At 42.6% G+C, this 21,087-nt stretch overlaps 5 protein-coding genes across 6 annotated transcripts; all 5 read right to left on the bottom strand.

Annotated features, from left to right (window-relative positions):
• Positions 1–26: 26 nt before the first annotated feature.
• Positions 27–3,667, bottom strand: LOC108039370 (heat shock protein 60A). Its single transcript, XM_017116354.2, has 3 exons — positions 3,528–3,667; positions 549–1,919; positions 27–484 (listed from the first exon to the last, which is right to left on the bottom strand). The coding sequence occupies exons 2-3, from the start codon at positions 1,917–1,919 to the stop codon at positions 134–136; spliced, it is 1,722 nt and encodes a 573-aa protein (XP_016971843.1). The 5' UTR covers positions 3,528–3,667; the 3' UTR covers positions 27–133.
• A 368-nt stretch (positions 3,668–4,035) lies between these two features.
• LOC108039403 (apyrase) lies at positions 4,036–9,671 on the bottom strand. 2 transcript variants are annotated; one of them, XM_017116413.2, is made up of 8 exons: positions 9,416–9,671; positions 8,990–9,215; positions 7,929–8,126; positions 7,461–7,863; positions 5,239–5,396; positions 5,085–5,181; positions 4,310–4,667; positions 4,036–4,246 (listed from the first exon to the last, which is right to left on the bottom strand). In XM_017116413.2, exons 1-8 carry the CDS (start codon positions 9,532–9,534, stop codon positions 4,147–4,149), a joined length of 1,659 nt encoding a protein of 552 aa, XP_016971902.1. In that variant the 5' UTR covers positions 9,535–9,671; the 3' UTR covers positions 4,036–4,146. The 2 variants fall into 2 exon arrangements, with proteins under 2 accessions (XP_016971902.1, XP_016971903.1); XM_017116414.2 differs by lacking the exons at positions 4,036–4,246; positions 4,310–4,667; positions 5,085–5,181; positions 5,239–5,396 and adding exons at positions 5,668–5,839; positions 6,015–6,369; positions 6,445–6,541; positions 6,610–6,767 and having other exon boundaries at positions 9,416–9,653.
• A 1,727-nt stretch (positions 9,672–11,398) lies between these two features.
• Positions 11,399–13,825, bottom strand: LOC108039402 (lanC-like protein 3 homolog). Its single transcript, XM_017116412.1, has 3 exons — positions 13,604–13,825; positions 13,488–13,548; positions 11,399–13,347 (listed from the first exon to the last, which is right to left on the bottom strand). The coding sequence occupies exon 3, from the start codon at positions 13,247–13,249 to the stop codon at positions 11,990–11,992; it is 1,260 nt and encodes a 419-aa protein (XP_016971901.1). The 5' UTR covers positions 13,250–13,347; positions 13,488–13,548; positions 13,604–13,825; the 3' UTR covers positions 11,399–11,989.
• A 520-nt stretch (positions 13,826–14,345) lies between these two features.
• Positions 14,346–16,800, bottom strand: LOC108039400 (growth hormone-inducible transmembrane protein). The gene is made up of 6 exons (XM_017116410.2): positions 16,384–16,800; positions 16,205–16,316; positions 15,619–15,760; positions 15,200–15,536; positions 14,588–14,720; positions 14,346–14,526 (listed from the first exon to the last, which is right to left on the bottom strand). The coding sequence occupies exons 1-6, from the start codon at positions 16,595–16,597 to the stop codon at positions 14,445–14,447; spliced, it is 1,020 nt and encodes a 339-aa protein (XP_016971899.1). The 5' UTR covers positions 16,598–16,800; the 3' UTR covers positions 14,346–14,444.
• A 1,188-nt stretch (positions 16,801–17,988) lies between these two features.
• LOC108039401 lies at positions 17,989–19,520 on the bottom strand. The gene is made up of 3 exons (XM_017116411.1): positions 19,374–19,520; positions 19,113–19,251; positions 17,989–18,371 (listed from the first exon to the last, which is right to left on the bottom strand). The coding sequence occupies exons 1-3, from the start codon at positions 19,474–19,476 to the stop codon at positions 18,107–18,109; spliced, it is 507 nt and encodes a 168-aa protein (XP_016971900.1). The 5' UTR covers positions 19,477–19,520; the 3' UTR covers positions 17,989–18,106.
• Between the last annotated feature and the right edge of the window lie 1,567 nt (positions 19,521–21,087).

Genomic DNA, 21,087 nt, shown 5'->3' with positions numbered 1-21,087 from the left:
AAGAGATATTGGTGGGTCTCGCTTCGACTGGTGACTACTGATGATCTGCGTTCGCAAGCCCCTCTGCGCCGCCGTTTCGCATCATGACTTAAACAGTACGCTGGCTTCGGCTCTCTCACTCGCTTGCAGTGGCTTACATCATGCCACCCATGCCGCCCATGCCTCCCATGCCGCCCATTCCACCCATGCCGGGCATGCCAGGAGCTCCATCCTCCTTGGGGATTTCGGTCACCACGGCTTCGGCGGTGGTCAGCAGAGAGGCCACACCGGAAGCGTCCGTGATAGCGGTGCGCACCACCTTGGTGGGATCGATGATTCCCTTCTCGATCAAGTTGCCGTACTCGCCCTTCAGCGCATCGTAGCCGAAGTCACCAGTCTGGGTCTCAACCTTGGCCACCACCATGGCGCCATCGACGCCAGCATTCTTGGCGATCGTCATGCAGGGCATGCGCAAGGCGCGACGGACAATCTCCACGCCGAGGTTCTGAGCGGGAATAAGTTGGGTTAATAAAGTTTGCGAAAAGAATTTAGAAGGCGTCTGATCTTACCTGATCCTCGTTGGAGGTCTTGACGGAGTCCAGCTTCTCGATGCAGCGCAGCAGAGCGGTGCCGCCTCCGGGAACGATTCCCTCTTCGACAGCGGCACGGGTGGCATTCAGGGCATCGTGGACGCGGTCCTTCTTCTCATTGACCTCCACCTCGCTGGAGCCGCCAACGCGCAGCAGAGCAACTCCGGAGGCCAGACGGGCCAGGCGCTCCTGCAGCTTCTCCTTCTCGTACTCGGAGGTGGTGTCGTCAATCTGATCCTTAATCTGGGTGGCGCGGCGCTCCACATCCTCCTTCTTGCCCTTGCCCTTCAGCAGCAGGGTATCGTCCTTGGTAATAACAACCTCGCCCACCTGACCCAGGTCGCTGACCTTCACGTCCTCCAGCTTGACGAGATCAGCATCATCTCCGAAAACAATGCCGCCGGAGGCGATGGCCATATCGGTGAGGGTGCTCTTGCGGTTGTCGCCGAATCCGGGAGCCTTCACAGCGGCCACTTGCAGGCCGATCTTCAGACGGTTCACCACCAGGGTGCTGAGGGCCTCGCCATCGATATCCTCGGCAATAATGACCAGCGGCTTGCGCTGTGCGTTGGCCAGCTCCAATGCGGGAATGATGCTCTGCACAGAGGAGATCTTCTTCTCGGACAGCAGGAGCAGGGCATCCTGGAACTCCACCTTGGCGCCCTTGGATGAGTTGATGAAGTAGGGCGAAATGTAGCCGCGGTCGAACTTCATGCCCTCGATCACCTCCAGCTCGTCGTTCAGGGTCTTGCCGTCCTTGACGGTGATGACGCCATCGCGTCCCACCTTCTTCATGGCCTCGCTGATGAGATTGCCGATGGCCTGGTCGCCGTTGGCCGAGATGGTGGCCACCTGGGCGATCTCCTCGGGCGTCTTCACGGTGCGCGACATGGCCTTAAGGTTGTCCTTCACCGTCTCAACGGCCAGCATGACTCCGCGACGGATTTCGACGGGATTGGCGCCCTTCGAGATCTTCTCGAAGCCCTCCTTGGCGATGGCGCGGGCCAGAACGGTGGCCGTGGTGGTACCATCGCCAGCCTCCTCGTTGGTGTTGTTGGCCACATCCTGGACCAGCTTGGCGCCAATGTTCTGGAACTTGTCCTTCAGTTCAATGGACTTGGCCACTGTCACGCCGTCCTTGGTGATCTTGGGCGAGCCCCACGACTGCTCGATGATCACGTTGCGACCCTTGGGTCCCATGGTCACGGCTACGGCATCGGCCAGCACATCAACGCCCTGGAGCATCATGGCGCGCACCTCGGCACCGAACCGCACATCCTTGGCATAGCCGCGCATGGCCAGCTGGCGGCTGATGGAGGTGCGAGCAAGTGAAACTGGCAAACGGAACATCTGCGGAGAGGAGACAAGGATTAGCCAACATCAAAAGGGGCCGACACAACAGGAGGGTTGGGATCGTGGGGGAGCAGGGCCGAGTCGAAGCACGTGCTCCGATCAATACTTTTCCGAAGATGAGTTGTCTTTGCCTTGTTTACCCCGTATATTTTCGGTTGATAATCAAGCGCTTCAAGCGGGTCAAAGTACAGAACTGGCTCTTGGTCTTGGTTTAATGTGAAATCGTTCAAGTATAATAACAATCGAATTTTTACACACAGATTGTACTTGCTTTCAACAAATTAATATTTGTAGTGTTGTGAAAAAATTGACAATTAATGCATGTCAACATTATTATTTAGTTCATAAATTACTTTAAGCCATTAGTCCATGTATTATGGGTTCATACAAATAGTACAAAGTTACATAAATCAAAAAAATTAAGTGTATAAACCATTTATTATATTCTTATAAGTTGTCTAAGCCAAAATTTTCTAAAGAATATTAAAAATTAATCACTTTTTATTTATTATCAGCTATGTTGACCAACATTTAAGAAAACCTAATGGAATATATTGATTATTTTTGCTTTAAAATAATTAAATAGAATTTTTTTTAATTTATGACTTCCAGCACGTGGATAAAGAAATATTAAAGCCGTAGTCATGAAAAACTTTTAGATTAGATAGATTTAGAAAAAGATGATGTCGTTAAGAAACATTTTTGGGAAATTACATAAGGTCAAAATTTACATACTATAGAAAATTCATGTATATATTTAAAATGTTCCTTAATTTTGTTGATAAAAGATGTACAATTAACTTTAAAGCGTAGCCAAATTGTAAACACTTGATACGGGAACAATTGTTTTTTAAATTATCTTTATAATGATGCAATTTTTACCTGAACAGCAAGGCATATTAAAATTTTGAGCGGCTTTGTTGAAATATGAGGAAGAAATTAGTTGTTTTAGATTACAAGTTAAGAGAAAACATGTTTTTTACTCAATAAGGGAAAGGGCCTAATATTTTAGAATTTTTATTCTGAGGATCTAATCATTTTTTTTATCAGGGAGCTTTCACTGTACCGGCCATGCCCACCTCTTCCAGTCCCCCCACTGGAACGAACGTCAGTGGCAACGACAAAGGCATCTTGGTACCGAGCATTCCAGAAGAAACGATTTATGTAACCAGCCGAGGGAAAAATAGATACACCCAAATCGGAGGGCCTGTTATTCAATAATCCCAAGATTTGCCAAGACAAGAGGAGAATTTCCCGAGAGCAGCGGCACATGCAACGACCCTGATAAATGTGAAATTGCTTTCGATTGCCGGCAAGCAGTGGAAAACATGTGCGCTTTCCTATTGAACTTTTACTTTACTTTCCAGTGTGCGCCTGTGTGTGTATGAGGGCGATTAATGGAAATTAAGATTTAACAAGTTAATGGGAAGATTTTCTTTACTTTCCACTAATCAATGAGTAGAACTTTCTGGAAACACAGTTTGCCGGCTATTTGCCAGATTGTTCGCTCTTATATAATCGCCAGTCGCACACACACACACCAACTTAAATTGCTAGTGGGGAAAACGGGAAATATGCAGACGCTGAACGTCTGTTAAAACTTACTGTGAATAAAACTGGTACTGCGAAGTATTAACAAGACAGTTAAACGAATGCTTCCGATTCTATTTGATGTAAAACAACAAGCTCACTTCACTCGCTTCGAAATGTGCGCAAAGTCCTAACCTTAATGTGAGTTAGAGCTGGCAAAGCCTCGATGGTTCTATCGAACACCGCTAGGTTCGATGTTCGGCTGTATCGATGATTGGCGGGGTATCGATGTTTTTCCACTTCTAAAAACTGGCGTTAATACCCGCTACCTGCGGAGTAGGTCCCGACTATATGCGGCTTGGTGTCTCTGCTTATTATGTTAGTACTGCTAAATCTCATAGCCTAAAAGTATGCTCCAAAATGTAATTGCTTTAGGACTAACATTAAGGTGATCAAAAAATCTGGTAAATGTTTTATGGCTAAAGTGGAAATGACACCTATTAGCTCATTATCTTCATGATTCAGTTAACAAGATTAAGATGTAAGATTAAAACAAACAAAACCAACATTTTTTGAAAAGTTCCCAAAACTTTTGAAACCACAAAACAATATATATTTTTTTCAAATACATCAAAATGTCTTAGATTTTACATATTGCCAATGCTGATAGAACGGGCATAACTGGAGCAAAGATTTAACGATTTATAAACTGAATCCTTTGCTCGATTCCAGTGGTAATGGGTCCCACGGCGCTCATGTAGTCGATCAAGGCGTCCAAATCGAAAGGACCAATCCTTAAAACAAGTGAAATCGTTATTCATGGCCAAAATTGAATTTTCTTCAATTTAAATAATTACTCAAGATCCTCGGCATTTTCGCTGATTACACCGAAACCGTTCTTGCCATTCGCCAGGTAGTCCATGACCACCACGCGGTACTTCTCTTCCAGATCGAGTGGCTTGTACGCGGGCACTTGGCACTTGGAGCACCGAACTCGGACACTGGATACGCGCTGGCCAACGCTGGCGTTGAGATCGAAGACGACCCGAAGCCCGGAAACCTGCATCAATCGAGAGGATCGCGGCGAAGAGGAGCTGGGATTCATGGACGCCACTCCGTTCTCCAGCAGCTCCAGAATGTGCTTTCCCTGGAGAGTTAGGGCGATCAACCGGTTCTGCCAGGGGCACATGGCAAACAGCTGCTTGTAGGTAATGTCTGTGGGCAGAAAAAAGTCCTGGGTTCAAAGGAATTTGGAAATCTTCAAACAATGTTTTCTCTTCCTAAAATATATTCCAGAAACACAAAAGAAAGAAATCCTCCTGTTTTTATATATATATGTGTTTTGCTCACCTGACATCCCTTTAGTGGCTGTTATAATAAAATTCCATATGCAAAATGTATGGTATATGTATGTAGATATTGAAAATTCTAAGTCATTTTTCTGTCTTTCATTTTGATTTCCATAAATGTCAGTATTTAGTCAGCCAATCAAACCATGTCTATAAACTTGAAGATGGTATAACAATATTGTCCCGAATTGTGGGTGCTACTGCACTTTTGAATGCGGGCGAATGCGCATTTTTCTATTCTTTAACTTATTGAACATACATACATGAGTATAGTCAAACTCACTGCCTACTGAAATGGGCACTCGGAATGTTCCCGGCGATGTCAGGGCAATGGTCACGTTACTCCAGCTGTCTCCCAGGTACGATGCATCCTTGACGAACTGTGGGTAAGCATTGGGCTTGGGTTGATTAATCCTGCAACACCATTCCACACTTACCGCATGAAGAATAGCATCCGTGAATAAGTTCCCCAAATTGCACTCGCCTCGGTTGCACGTGCTCTGCTCGAGGAAGACCCTGCTCTGACCCACGATTCGATTGGCGAAGGGTTCCATCACATCTTGCCACGGCGCCATAGCCTGCAGAACGGTTTCATCTTCGAAGGAAATTGGAATCAAACAAATTCGATATATATTTTGTAAAAATATAATTTTAAATTATAAAGAGTTTGGCAAAATCGAGAACATAACTTTTACCAACGCTAGCATATTTTAAGACAAGTCCTCTTCATGGGAAATCAATTGTTTATCATTAACCGATAATCAGTTAAAGTCACAAGCCAATATGTCTTATTAGCTAAATTTTGTATATAACAAATTTACCATTTCCAAGTTAACATTAATTTTGTTCACCCAAAGAAAACAAAGTTTTTGACTTTCCCTGAAAAGTTTAATGGGACAAATGCAACAAGTTGGTAGTGCGTTCTATTTTGTAATGCCTTATCAGTTAAGCACGGTGATGCGTCCCTCCAGACCTTGGTAGATGGGATAAATGTGTTCGCTGTACGAGATCAGGGCATCGATGTCAGTGACGCCCACCCTGTAAACGGAACATAGCGATTAGTAATCAAAATAATGAAAATAATAATAAATAATAAGATCAATTAATATTGATATAACAAGTCATGTAATTTAGGAGATATACAAAATGAAAATATTGATCTTATAACTTTCTTGTGTATTTTATGATCGTAAGTTCGTTGTGGTATACGTACTGCAGGTCTGTGCCCTCGGCGAGCATGCTGTATCCATCGTTGCCTTCCTGCAGGAAGTTGGGCGAGACGACCCGATACAGTTTGTCGGATACCAGCGGCTCGTACTTGGGCACCTCGCAATCCGTACAACGCACCGATACGGAGATAACCCGCGATCCGACTGGCTTGGTGTAGTCGTACTTCACCCGAATGCCGGAGAACTGCAGGTTGATGTACGATCCGGTTACCCCGTTCTCGAGGTCCACCTTGCTCACGGCCCACTCCATCGCCTCCACTAATTTGCTGCCCGGAAGATTGTAGGCCACCAGGAGGTTCTCGAAGGGCGACATGCTGACCATGTGGGCGTAAGAGATGTCTGTGGGTGTCAAGGAAATTGGGATTCAGAGATCAGCTTGGCTTGATTTACTAGTGGATTTACTATTTTACTCACTGCCTCTCAGGAGCGGCACACGAAGTCCTCCGATGTTCATGAGTCCGGCGGAGACATCCGCCCAGGCCTTCTGGTCATATGGAGCCAGTCCCACAAACTATTATTAGGGATGTGAAATGTTGTAATTGAAATGGGATATACAGCCCTATATTGATTCCAACTCACAGCGTGCACCATGGCGTCGCAGAAGAAGTTACCCAGGTTGCACTCTCCAGCGGCACAATCGTCCTTTGTGAGGTCCACTTTCGTATTGGACACTATCACTTTGCCCCTTTCATCGACTATTACCTTCCACGGCGCCATGGCCTCGAGCACCTCCTCATCTGCGCACAAACACACAAATATTATAGTCGAGGACTTTCACATAAAACACAACAAACACAAAACCGAGCATAAAACTAAGTTCAGAATTATAAAGCTTTGGATTAAAAACATGCACCGAGAATCACAACTTATATTTACACAGGGAAACAGTTCACTTAGATTACACACAAAAAAAAAACACAAAAACAGACATAATAATATAGTTACATGCATGCTAAAGAAAGGAACAAACGCTACAACTACTTGAGAATTATAAAGCACTATCGGCAAAGAAATTCCGTTACATAACTTTTAGTAATCCTGTGTGAAATGTTATTGTCTTATCTTATATTTATATACTTAAGAGTGTATGTTTGGTAAACAAATATGACTTTTCAGTATTATTATTTGTTATAATCGGACGTGACTAGACAACACACGTGCCGCTATCTTCGGAAAACCCTAGCCAAATGGTATTAGAAAATGAAGCACACTTTAAAATAAAGTGAGTGAATAAAAAAATATACGTAATTTTATGATTTTCACAACGATTTTAGCTTTTTAATTTGATATGCTTAAAATGTGAGAAAGTCTAATTGAGCACCAAAATAATATTCATAATAATGACATTTTTCTGACTAGGGGGGGATGAGAGTCATTTATCCTATATAATAAGTAACGAAATCATCTGTAATTTCTTTCTGTGTACTAACCTTCGGGCACGGATTGGTCCATGTAAAGCGGATTGCCCTCGAAGTCCAGCACGTCGCCGTTGTCATCGAAGTAGACGATCAGGTTGCCCACGTAGCGGGCGTAGGCCGATGCCTGGACGATGAGGACGCGGTGGCCGGAGCTGTGGACCACCTCGGTGGGGTAGTCCCCGGCGGGGTTGTGCGGACCCGGCGGAGTTCCGGTGTAGAGGAAGGTGTGCGAATGGGAGCCCACGATGACGTCGATCCAGTCGCCGGCGTTGGCCGCGATCTCCTTGTCCACGTCGTAGCCGCAGTGCGAGATCACGATGATTATGTTGGCACCCTGGGCCTTCAGCAGCTGCGCCTCCTCGCGGATGGTGTCACTCTCGTTCCGGAAGATCACCTTGCCGGTGTTGGCCAGATCCTGCGGGAGGTCAATCAATGGGATCAATGCCTGCTCAGAACAATCACTGGGAGCAGTCAACTGACGTAGGTCGTCTCCAGAATAACGCCGATCAGGCCAATCTTGCGACCCGAGCGCTCGATTATCATCGACTTGTTGTACTTGCCCTCCATGGTCGGCTCATGGGCGCAGTCCATGTTGGCCACCAGCATGTTGGTGTCCACCGTCTCCAGGAAGGGCACCACTCCTTCCACTCCGTGATCGAACTCGTGGTTGCCCAGCGTCTGAAATGGTGGGTCAACATTTGCTCAAATCAGATTTTAGCAAGAATGGGAGCAAACCGAAGCTTTTGTACCCTTGTAGATGTTACAAAAATTATATTCTATTTTTCGATTTACATATATGATTAAAGTACTAAAACCGTACTTATGAAATTACTAAAAAATACAGTAGTATATGTTTAGAAACTACAAAGTAATCATTTCATTTCCCTTACTTCCGATGGTTCCTAAGGACATAGAAAACTAAAACCGATCTGAAATTTCTAAAAAATACTACATATCTTAGTGCATGTATTAGTATTTCCTTTTTTTTAATTGTTCCTATGGGAGCTATATGATATAGTAGGCCGATTCGGCCAATTCCGTCTTATATATCATCAGAAAGAAGACTTTTTGCAAAGTTCCATACAAATAGCTTCAAAATTTGCATAGTAGCGGATAAAGGTTTAGAAAAGTGCCCTTCACACCGTTGCAAATTTTTTACTGGAATTAAAATACCTTCTGTAAGGGTTTAAAAATACCTTTTAAAACCGCAAAATTAAGAACTATGATAAACGGTAACTGTATAGTTTCCAATATTGAAACAGCTTAAACTTAATTATTTTCTTATTTAATAAAGGAATTTAGAGAAAAGTAAAAACCCTTTAAGCAAAACATTTCGCTAAGCAAGAACAAATACATTTATAAATTTGTAGCACTTTCTTGCTGAATCTCATTCGACCCCCCGAATGTATTTCTAGAATGTGATTAATAGAAATTGTCAAACAAACAAAGGTAGTGGTACTATCTGCCTGACCAAGTCATTTCTCAAGTCAATTCCATAAAGTGTCTCTTGAAATCAGGGGGACCATGGTATAACCACCTACCATGGCGTCGGCGGGCTGGAGGTTCAGGAGCTGCTGGGTGACGTTCCAGCGGCCAATGTTGTACCAAAGCGTCCCCTGGAAGCTGTCGCCGGCGTTGATGTAGATGGGATTGAGCTCCGCCTGCTCCCGGAGCAGTTGCCTCACGGTGTAGACCGTGCGTGGATAGCCGCCGATGCATGCCTCGCCGTCGTCGCAGGTTCCGCCGGAGGTGTCCGTGGCCTCGAACCTGCGGATGAGCGCAATCGGAGCGGGGATTAGCTCTGGAGTGGGCCTGGTGGCGGAGCCCTCATGGCCAAATCGTTATCGGGATCGAAATCGGAATCAGTACTTGGACCTGATATGCCATTGTTTACGAGCCAGCTCAGCGATTGTGTTGGCCATAAACCGACTCAATCTGATTAGCGGCGGGTTTTCCGCCAAATTTACCTCGCGTGCAGGTCGTTAATGTGGATGATGGACACGGGAAAGCCCTCCTTGTCGGCAGCCTCCGAAGGTGCCCACAGGGCCATCATCACCATAATCACGGCCAAGGATGTGGCTGCCATTTCTCCAACCGCACTTGCGACTGTGATCACCGGAAAAAACAAGGAAAAAATACAAGTGTAGATACACCCAACCCGATGGCCGTCGATAAGGCAACTGAATGACCGAAAACACTGGCAATGCGACGCCTGCGAAATTTGACTGGGTTTCGGGCTCGGACTCGGACCCTGAGACACCCGCTCCGATCACATCTGGCCATCGGTACCCCTTTCTGTGATAAGCCAAATACACACTTCATTCTCGACCTGCACTCAACGATATAGCTCCATTGATATGACAAGTATTTTCAAAAAAATGAAGGGTGTACCAATGTTATAATGATATTTTAGTATTCTGTAAAAGTAAACGTTCAACGATGAATTACAATTTTAGTTGTTATGGTCTCTCTCTTTTGGACTCTATTTTAGAACTTGTATGTATATTGCTCATACGTCGTGTGGCCCTTACTTACTAAATAATTAAAAAATAAATAAATTAGGTATGCCAATACAAAGGTTAAGAATTGTTTTACTAAATTTCAGCCTTTTGTACCGTATGACTACATTTGGAAAAACTATCAAGTGTTCCAAACCCCTAATTTTAAAACTGACTTAGCCGTAGGTTTACGACTTTTACATACATGTTGCGTACTAAAATATAATGTTTTGGTAATTGATGGTCATAACTCTTGTTAAACGATTTGCAATTATCTCGCAACTTGCTAGCAATTAGGTCTCTAATTATTTTTTGTAATAAGGCGCAGTCAGCCCAGTGGGTATTCTCTACAAATCTTTTTTTTTTGTACAGGGTATGGAGCACTTAATGATATGCACTCGTTGATCGGCGATAAGCCGTATGGCCGAGATATGGGAAAACGGATACGGAGGGTGCTACTCCGGTAATATTCACTTACTGACACATGTTACACACGCTTGTGAGTGGGTTAAAGCCCCCAACCCCTCCACCTCCTTACTTCTACCGCGTGATTATTACGTTCTGGCCCACACAAAATATAATATATGAGCGTGGGACCTGAACAGGCACCTCATGGATCAGCCATATAAATATAGCCGGTAACCGATTTGGTTTATTACACCTCAGGGCAACAAAAACAAATTAGAGGCAGACGAAACCCCTTCATCCCGGCGCTATCTATATGAATAAACAGTATGACGATAATACGATCTATCGCATGTATGGTACTTGAGTCCTGTAATTAAGATACTCCTTTTTCCATTTTCTAGTCCCACTCTACGCATTGAACAGTCAAGGTTGAATATAGATTATACAAAATTAAAGTTATATCTTCCCCCCGATCGGTACTTTTATTTACTTGTAATCAGCACAGTCCATTAAAAAGTCGCTTATCAAAGAAGACGTTGTTAATAGGAGTAAGATATACAATCGTATCAGGTGAATAAGGCGCTAATAAACCAGATTTTAATCAATTATTGACCAATAGCTAAAGTACTTCAGACATGACAGATAATACTTTTTGCCTTTGCCATGCTTATAAAACGTAAAAGAGCAGATAAAGGGTGATTACTGTATTTTAAAATCATTTTATGCCATCAAAATTAATATGGTTCGGTGTAAAGCTAATAATATGTCCTTGTCCAGGAAAGTTTTAGATTATTTAGATAAAAAAGGCACTGAAAATACAATTTAGTGCAAGCTTCACTATTAACCTGTAGCATCGAAAACTAATTTAGGTGTGTGCATAAACATATAAATTAATTGTCCTCATTTAATCGTTATCCATAGAGAAAGGCATCTAAATCAGGGTAAATTAATTTCTCTGCCTTGTTAAAGCTTTCAATAGCTCCCCACTGAAATCCCAATCCAAGAGACACTTGCCGAAGTGAAAAGGGTGAAATGAAAGCGTGGTTCTGGGGTATTCACCCGTGTAACCATCGATTCCCGCAGGGGTGGATCGAACCTGGCCACAGGCTTGTACATATCTGTATAAAATAGTACAATGATTTATTTGATTCTCATTGACAATAGATTTAGAGCTCTTCGTGGATTACTCGTAGGTATAAAGCACACTATGCATTTAAGTATTATGTTCGTCTGTATATAGATGTCAGCGCAAGTATGTATATATATATGTATATATATAATATAAATTGTATATAAATATAATGTATATGTAATATGTATGTGTATAAGTATCAATGTATTAAGTTAATTGCTTAGCGTAAAGCACAGAGAATTTTGATATGAGAATGGCTAAGAACATTCCTGCATGCGGTGCGCTCTGAGAGATCGGGTTCGGACTTCATCTGGACCTAGCGTCTAGCGTCCTCCATCTTCCACTCCATCGTCCCATTTCGCTGGGTTAACGCAAAGGCAACAATGAAAGAACTACAACGGAAAATCGGCAAACAAGTGACTAGAAATTATGAGTAACTCTCCCTGATTTGAAAGTCGTGTTGAGCACTGTGTTTTCGGGCTTGGTCCACAAACTCCCCTCTCCTAGTGAAATACGTCCATGAACGGGAAGTAGGCCTGCTCCGGCTCGAGGAGATCCACCAGGAAGCAGACGGTGCCGGCCACGCCCTCATACAGGCTGTGCGGACGATCGGGTGTCCTGGCGCGCAGCTTGAACTCCGCATTGGTCAGCAGCTCCATGAACTTGTGCGCCCTGTACAGGTACTTCATTTCGTTGGTCAGACGAAACAGCAGCAGGAACACATAGCCATTGCCCGCCACACCGTGGCAAATGCCCGGTCCCTTGCGCAGGAAGCCCTTCTTCCAGACCATATCCGCGCAGCGGCGCAGCGAGGCCAAGTACTTCTCCTCCTTGAATATCAGATAGGCCTTGGCCAGCACATAGACGGCACCGGGTGCCCCGTGGCACCAGTGCACCAGACGCTTGTCCCGGCCGGAGCGCAGATCCTCCAGGGCCACCGGGAAGTTGCCATCGGCGTCCTGCAGGGCCAGGAAGAAGTCAATCGAGCGCTTGATGTCGCGCAGCTCGGCGGCCGGCGCCGAAATGGGAATCGTGCGGAACCACGGGCTGTCCAGCAGCATGTGCAGGATGGCGCACAGGCCGTGGGCTGCTCCCAGGTATTCCGTACCATGGTACTGGTACATCAGCGGGCAGGGCGAGCTGTTCAGCTTGCTGTACTCCCGGCCACTGGTCACGATCAGCTGGCAAATGGAGATCAGGTCGTCGTCGGTGATCTTCTTCTCCGGCAGCACGTCGTTCAGCCAATAGCAACCAGATAGGTAGCCTGCCCGGCCGACCAGCACCTCGTCACAGCCGTACTTGGTATGCATAAACTCCTTGCTGGACGGGATGCCGGACTTGAAGTTGGCCAGGTCGTTCGACAGCTCCTCGGTGTCCTTGATCGCCTGCGAGATGGCTGCCGAAACGGCATAGATGCCGGCATTGCCGCACAGGAAAGAGTAGCGCTCCGCGGAGCGCTTCTTGTAGCGCTTAGCATTCGCCTTGGCGTTTCGGATGAAGGCCGCTGCGTGCTCCAGGGCCGGATAAAGATCGCGCGTCTGTTCGCAGCTGTTGAGCTTCCAGAACATGAAGGCTATGCCGGCGTTGCCCACATACAGATCCCCGCGGTTGTCCTCCTCGTCGTTGTTTGGATGACAGTGCTCCAGCATGGCGTCCACGTAAGTGCAGATCAAGTTCTTGATGTGCTCCTCGTCGCTGGCAAATGGTGTGTTCTCTCCGCCGGCGAAATCGGCGAAGGGGTTCTTCAGGTAGCGTCGCTCCATGGCGATTTTCTGGCCAGGATCGGCCTCCTCGTGCAGCTGGGTGGAGGTCAGTTGACCTGTCTGGTTGGCGTCCTGTTCGGCTGGACTTGCAATAGCACCTGATTGGGTGGGGAATGTGATAAGATATGATAAGGTGTGATATGTACATAAGGGCACGCCAAGAAATCGATTTGCCGGCTTTAAGGGCGCGGCCGGGCGTCTGGCCACCACCTCCTCCTCCTCCTCTAATGAAACTCACCTGTCTCAGGTGGAAACGGCAGTCGGGCCTTGGATGAATACCTCCTGGCGATGAAGTGGACCTGCGAATTAGCCAATGTTGAGCATTCTATGTAAACATTATTGTAAGATTATTACCAAAATGTGGACTGTGTTTCAAGTTACGGGAATAGTTATCAAGTGTTTGGTTTTAAGGAATCGGTGAGACACTTTCCTCACAGCCACCTGAATTTCTGTAAACTTGGCGCTTCTACGGGAGAACTGATTTTCAACTGCGGAACTGCTAGACTCGAAAAATTTAAATAATTCCTGGCATCTTATGCTTAGTCCTGCCAAAAAAAGCTGAATGAAATATCGACGTGGTATCGATTCATCGCAGTATTACAAATGACTTCAGGCATCGATGTTTCAATTTTGGAAAAAAGATAACAAATAAGGTTGGTAAAAAAATTAATCTGTAAGAACGGAAAAATTTTATTTATAAACTATTACCTAATTTTAAATGGTATCTTTCAGCTATCGATAACAGCTATTATCGGCAAAAAGTAACGTATATCGCTTAAAAGCTCAATTTTAACTATCCAGACTTTTTCACACCTGGTACCTTTTAATTTATTAATTATACCCTTGTTTTTAAGTAAACTAAGAAGCAAATATATAGTGGTTACATTTTCCACATAACTTTTAAAAACAATGTTTTAAAAACATTCTATAGTTATCTACATATGTATATGCTTCGAAATAAATCATTTTTAATTTTCGTACCCAGTTAAGTAAATATTTATATATTTTTAGACAGAGAAGTATAAAATCTAATTTTATAAGATTTTAAAATGAACAAATTCAAATTTAATCCCAATTCTGCCAAAAAAACACAGGGTTTTACATTTTGCTTATCAACTCGGTCGGTTTATTTTAACAACAGTATAAATATATATCAGAAGGTATTATCCTTGCATCACATGTTATTGTTCAGTGCTCACTTCCTGCGCTGACCGCCACTCAGAATGGTGACGATGCGGATGAATATGTTCAGAACATCCATATAGATCGACATAGAGCTGAAAGAATTCAGCACATTTAAATGGGTTTCAGGATGGGACAACCAAATCATTAACTCACGCGTTGATAGGATCGAAGGGGGTGTAGCTGTACTGGGGATGCACCTCAGCGCGGCGCACCATCCGCTGGGTGTCGTAGAGCAGGAACCCGCTGAACAAGAGGAGGCCGCCGTACAAGGACATGGAGGCCAGACCTGCGAAAAGTAAGGTTAGGGGGTTACCACCACTTGAAAGGCCATTCAACAGCCGATATTTATTAATTTGCGAAACCTAGTTTAAGCTATTTTATACGATTAAAATATCATATAAATATAAAATTCATAAATATCATCATAAAATTACTAAAAAGCATTTCAATCAGTTCTTTATATACAATTGCACATTTTATTTAATGTTAATAGTTTAAATTATTATATTTATATATTGTGCTATCAAAAGAACATTTAAAGTTTTAATTTTAATGATATAGGCAAAGAATCGACAGATCTTCCTCTTGAAGCCTACATCTTAGTAAATATTTTCGAAGCAAATTGAAATGGCCATTAGTATTGTTTTTAGTTTTTGTTTAGAAAGTTAGGCATACAAAATACGCAAAATGAAATAAAATCTTTGAATTGACAATGGTAGTAAACCCTTCAAGAAATTCTTATAGAGTAGTAGTTTGTAGACTTACCCGCGCCCAACGCTGTGGTGGGCGGCAGCCACATGGAGGCCAGCGAGGAGGCAAAGACCACGCCCAGACCGATGGCCAGTGGACCGCCCATGAACAGAAACTTATCGCTGGGGGCACACGCGGCGATAGTGGACAAGCCACCAACAATGCCGCCCGTGTATAGGGCGGCGCGCGTGAGGATTGGTCCACCCGCGAAGCAGATTGGTGCGATTACGGCGCCCAGAATGGCGCAGTGCACCGCCCAGGCCAGGTGCTTGGCTCCCAGACCCGGCTGGTACTCAATAGAGCGGGCCACCGCCCCGCTGCCAATGACCAGCGCCAACGAAGCAATAGTCGCCTATCCGGGTTAAGGGGGAGTGAAGGTTGGATTATGTTCTGTTGTGTCTGGTGTGAAATGTCCAGGATGTGTAGAAACTCACCACAATGCCGCCACGAGAGGCCAGATCCAGGAGGCGGTGTGAGCGGAAGACGGCTGCTGCGGCGGCTGCGGTCAAGACACAGGAGCCGCCGAAAAAGGCATATGTGGTCTGAATTCGATCCCTCACATACTGGGGCCACATGCTGCAAAGCAAAGCAAAAATTAAAGTTGGTAAATTTAAATTTTTTACAAAGCACAATCAGTCATTTGACCAGTTCTTCACAAAATAATCATAACGACATAATTTAACTTTTATAGTTTTTTGTGTGAATTTAGAAACTAAACAGTCCTTTTCATTTCGGAAAGGCCTTAAAATGTGTTTTAATTCAATGAACATTTAGAAAGAGTTCCAAATATTATGTCATATACAATTCAAAGACGTATATATTTTTATATATTTTAAGATCATTTTAATTACCTTTAAGGACTGGTAAAAAAAACAAGTAAAATTGGAAAGCGAATAATATCGTATAGTTTCAAATTGAGTTTGTGGTATTTCATAAAAAAGGTAAAAAAGGCATCATCCTGAATAGGTAATATTTGATGGTGCTTCTTGACTTTGTCTAAAAGTATGTATAGCCACTCACATAGCGTTGTCGGCGATGCTGGTGTGTTTGCCCAATCCCACACCGTAGTAGCACAGGGCGCCCAGTCCCACGACGGCGGCTCCGGCGGCGGCGCCCTTGCCCATGGAGTAGGCTGCAATCCGGTCGGAGAGATTAGAAGGGGTTACGGTTACACAAGAACGTAAAACCTATAACCTTACCATTGGCACTCGGTGGACCCATCAGCTTTTCCTTGAGCGAGGGAGCCCTCATCTGCTGTTGCTCCACGGGAGCACGGGTGCGAACAGGTCCGCGGGCATAGGTGCGGGCCGCGGAGAGATTGGGATTGGCCCGGAGCAACTGGGCAGGAGACTGGCCCAGGATTTTGAGACTCCCGGCGGGACGGGCGGCGGAAAGTGCCAGACGCAGCAACATTGTGGTGTTGTGATGAAATTCGGTTGTACTTCAAGTGATTATCCTAAACTGTTGATCTGTGTGGTTCGGATTTTGGGCTCTACTTTTTATTTCGTTTGTGTGGACTCCAAATAACTGCGTTTGACTGCTCAATGCGTTTTTATACTTTGTTGTTTCGTAGCAATTTCTAGCAATTCGGTTTTAGTGATGACAACTGGCGTGCGGGAAAAAGTATCGGCTACCATTGCGATATATCGGTAAGCACCGTCAGTTATCGATAAGAGTTTGTAGTTTTTTGTCTTCATTATTTTCGTTCGTTTAAAAGCTTTCTTTTTAAATTGGATTGTCTTTTACAAATATTATAATATACCGTTTTTATTCTTTGGACTTCGACCGCAGCTTTGGTCTGCGGTTTCATTTTATCACTGTTACTTCAAGTTAAGGCGTGCCTCTCCTAAATATTTTTAAGTTATATTTTTTTTTGTTAATTTAAGTATAAAATCAAAATTACTCAAATTAACAAAAAAAAATACAATTTATCAGAGGATCTAGTAATCCTGAGGAAGATTTCAATTTAGGCAAAGAAGAGCAGGAAATGGAGGAGGAGGATAAGAGCGAGGAGGAAATGGAGGAGGAGGATAAGAGCGAGGAGAAATTGAAGGAGGAGGAGGAGGAGGAACAGCTATCACAAAAAATTTGAAGAGCAATGGTCACGAGTGGAAGGATGCTGAGAAAGCCGCACGCGATTTGTATCGGGCCCTTAAAATAGCCGTAACCTCGGGCGATGTGGTAATTGTAAAGTGATCATTCAAACTTACCGAGAAGTACAAAAACTCCTCCAAGGCTGTGAAAATGAAGGCTAAAAAGCAGAGGGATAAGGCGAGGCAGGCATTTTCTGCCATTGCCTTCCTCGCCTTATCCTTCTGCTTTTTAGTTTTGAAGAAGGAGGCCGAAAAGAAATTGGCCAAGTCCAAGGTAAAAAAGTCTACAAAGGAAAAGGCCTAAGTTACTATTAGGTAATAGATATGCTTATAGTTAATATCGAAATGCCTTGATATTTTCATAAATATACCAAATACCAAACCAAGACAGCTCCTCCAAAAAAGAAAGCGGCCGCCGGCGAAAATTATTGTTTTTTTTCTTTCAACATTGAGTTTAAAGTTTTCGTTCGTAAAATTTTAACTTTGTTAAGATACTGCTAATAATATTTTCGACAAATCAGACGAAATTTTAACGTAAAACGGGTACAAAAGTTTCCGTTCGAAGTTTACTCACTTAAACCTGTTAAAAATAACGACCATATAACAGGGTAGACACGCTGGTTACAATGAACTCCAAAATGAAAAACAAACGATATGTATATACATTGTTTTTTAATTTGGTCTCTAGCTAAGAAATTTCACAATTATTAATTATTCTGCAAAAAATTTTCGTTTTATTATTCCGACATACTTTTTACAGTTGCATTAAAAACTAGCTAATCAAAAAGCTCACACAATCACACAGTGGACATTATTTCAAGGCCACTTTTTACACATTATACTTTCTCACAGGATCAGAGGGAATATTCTCCGAGGGACGGGATGGTCTCTGGGCAATTTTTATCACCTCGGTGAGATGGGAATTCCGCAGAGTTCCGTAGTGATCATACGTATTGGTCTGCTCCAGGGTTCCCCCGGCATTCGACTCGTAGCTCTTGCACTCGTACAGTGGGCAGCAGCGGGGATATTCCGAACTCGCTTTCGGTGGCGCCACCGGCCGGCAGTCGCCCTGCGTCAGTTTCGGCACCTGGCAGCTGGATGTTCGGGATAACATTATTTTTATTTTTAATTATATTAAATATTAGTTATTAGTTTGTACAGATTATTACATTCTTTCTGGTGAACATGTGTGGTCATTTTTAAAGAACTTAAAATCGTTTTGATGACAGTAAAACCATAGGGAAACCAACTCTTTTTTCTCACAAATCTCATAAAGATGAGGCTTCTACAGAACTTATCAATTTGTGGTACCACCCTCTTTACAGCTCAATATTTATAGGCCCCAAATCTAACATTTTGTTAAACAAGATTAATTACTTTAAAAACAAAATACGGAGCAACAAAAATTAAATATTCCATTCTATAAAGCTATAAGATATAGTCGTAAGATTTTTATAAAATTAAATTAAAATTCTGAAATGGCTTAAATCAAATTAATAAATCTCCGAGTATTTCCAAATATGTTAAAAAAGAAGAAAGCTATAATTTTTAAAAATTTATTTTCCAATGGTTACTGATGAAGCTATAAAACTCAAAGACTAGTTTTTTGTATAAACGGACGGACGCACGGACAGATGGAAATGGCTAGATCGACCCTCCTTGTTATGCTGATCAAGAATCTGTGTACTTCATGTCATTTAAAAACCATCTGCAAAGGTGTAAAAAGGCATTCGTACTATATTGATGGCCGTAGTTCTATTCATTAAAATAAATACCCCAACGAGGCAGCTTTCGTTTTCTTGTTCCAAGGATATGTATATGTATTGTCGACTCACCTGTCCTCCCACAGCTGCTGCGATTCCAGGCACTGGACATGGATGCACTGGCCCGGTCGCGTGAAGCCCTCACCAATGTAAAGTTGCTGCCCCGTCAGTGTGTCCATGCAAAATTGCGGATTATACATATATGCCGGCCCTATAAGGTGGATAAGGTCCATTAATTCATCAACCATATTGACTCCAGAGTTTTGCAGATTCAACATTCTGTGTTTCAAAAAAGAGCCCTAACAATAAAGAAATAAGGTTTTGCAGCATTACTATTATCCATTTCTATATGGCGATAGGGCACTGCCGAATGGCTTCCTCCGATGACCAATGACGTCATCAGGACTATATATATAACGTTGTTTGTTGACTCCATTTCGGCGTATAATGATCGGCAGACAGACTAGCCCGACGTTTGCAAAGTTTAGCGCACAACTGAAATCCGTGCGGTTAAATTTCCTTCATTTTTATATAAAAAAAACACAAGGTACTATGTTTATTTGTATGAATTCACACACTTACGACATTTGCGCGCTTTCTCTACAATAAATTTAACAATTTTTACTCGGATCTGCTGAATGTTTATGCGTACAGGCCTATTAACAGTGCGTTTCATAGATATCGAAACGAAATTTTACAATCATGTCTAAGTACCAAAAAGCTTATAAAAATAAATTTTAAGTGATTCTAACTCATTTGATTTTTTGGAGCATACTTTTAAGTTATTTTTATCCACCATTTCTGCTTGTGCAACCTGATGTAGTAAGATAAAGCAGTTTTGGTTGAATGTCAATATTAATTATTAATATTATTATTTCCTTTCAAAAATGAAAATGTTACTTGTTATTTAAATATTGTTTGATTTATTACTCATAAAGAAATGAATGTGATTGGTTTTTTTAAATATAAAACTGCAGTTAATGGGTATATTCCCAACATTTATTTTAGTCAAATTTAGTGAACAACAGCTATGAAACGCACCTTACAATGCCGTGCTTATCGCCCCACAGCAATAACAAAAGGAACAACAACACCCATTCATCGCAATATGCAAAAAGAAACAAATATCGGTACATTGTGTGTGTGTAAGTACATATGTCCGTCTGACCTGCTGTCTATCAGTCTGAATATGTACAAATATCCCCCATGAACGGGCTCAGAAAAATAGCTTCGATTGCAAAAGTTTTAGTTTCTTTTAAAATGTTATTTTCCTTAGAATCATGTTATTGTGAAACTAAAAATAAACTCATATTGATTGCGTTGCTAGAACTAACATCGGAGTTAATATATTTACAATTTTAAATGAAATTTTTAAACAATAAATTTATTAAAGGGGTGTTTCGATTGTTTAGGAATGAATTAAGTTGCTATCTATTCATTATTTTTGATTATTAAAAACCACATATATTATTTCGACCGCTGCTGTTTATTTGTATAAACATAAGTTGATGCCGAACCATTTATACAGTTCAATTTTAAGAATGTGTTTATGCTTTGATTTGGATCGCTATACCGCTGGCTCCGTCGATCATCCAATGCCATTAAAGCCATTATGCAGACAGTCGGGCACTGGGGCACGGATGATTCACCACTGGAGCGAAAGCAATTCCATAGTTTAATATTTTTATGTATTTTATAGGTTATTTAGCAAAGTGTGTGTATATTAATATGGGATAAGATCGCTCTGTTAATTTTTAGGGATTTTTTTTTGGAAATATTTTTGTTATGATTTTCTGCGAAAATTGATAAAAATAAAGATTCTTAGTAAATGCGATTTGATTTTTATAGCAAATTTAATATTCAAACTTTTGAAAAATATTTCCTAGGGTTTTAATACATGAGAAAAAACTGGATTTTATTTTGTTTATACTTTTAATTTAACTTGTTACGATTTTCTTGATAATGTTTTATTTGATGATAATTGCTTTGGACTAGTCTGAAGTCCCATGTTAACATTATATTAAAGTTTGTTCTCGAGTGTCTTTAA

Source organism: Drosophila rhopaloa, unplaced genomic scaffold, assembly GCF_018152115.1.
Source record: "Drosophila rhopaloa isolate 14029-0021.01 unplaced genomic scaffold, ASM1815211v1 contig_3, whole genome shotgun sequence".
Lineage (NCBI taxonomy): Eukaryota > Metazoa > Arthropoda > Insecta > Diptera > Drosophilidae > Drosophila > Drosophila rhopaloa.
This window is presented reverse-complemented; position numbering and strand designations above follow the sequence as displayed.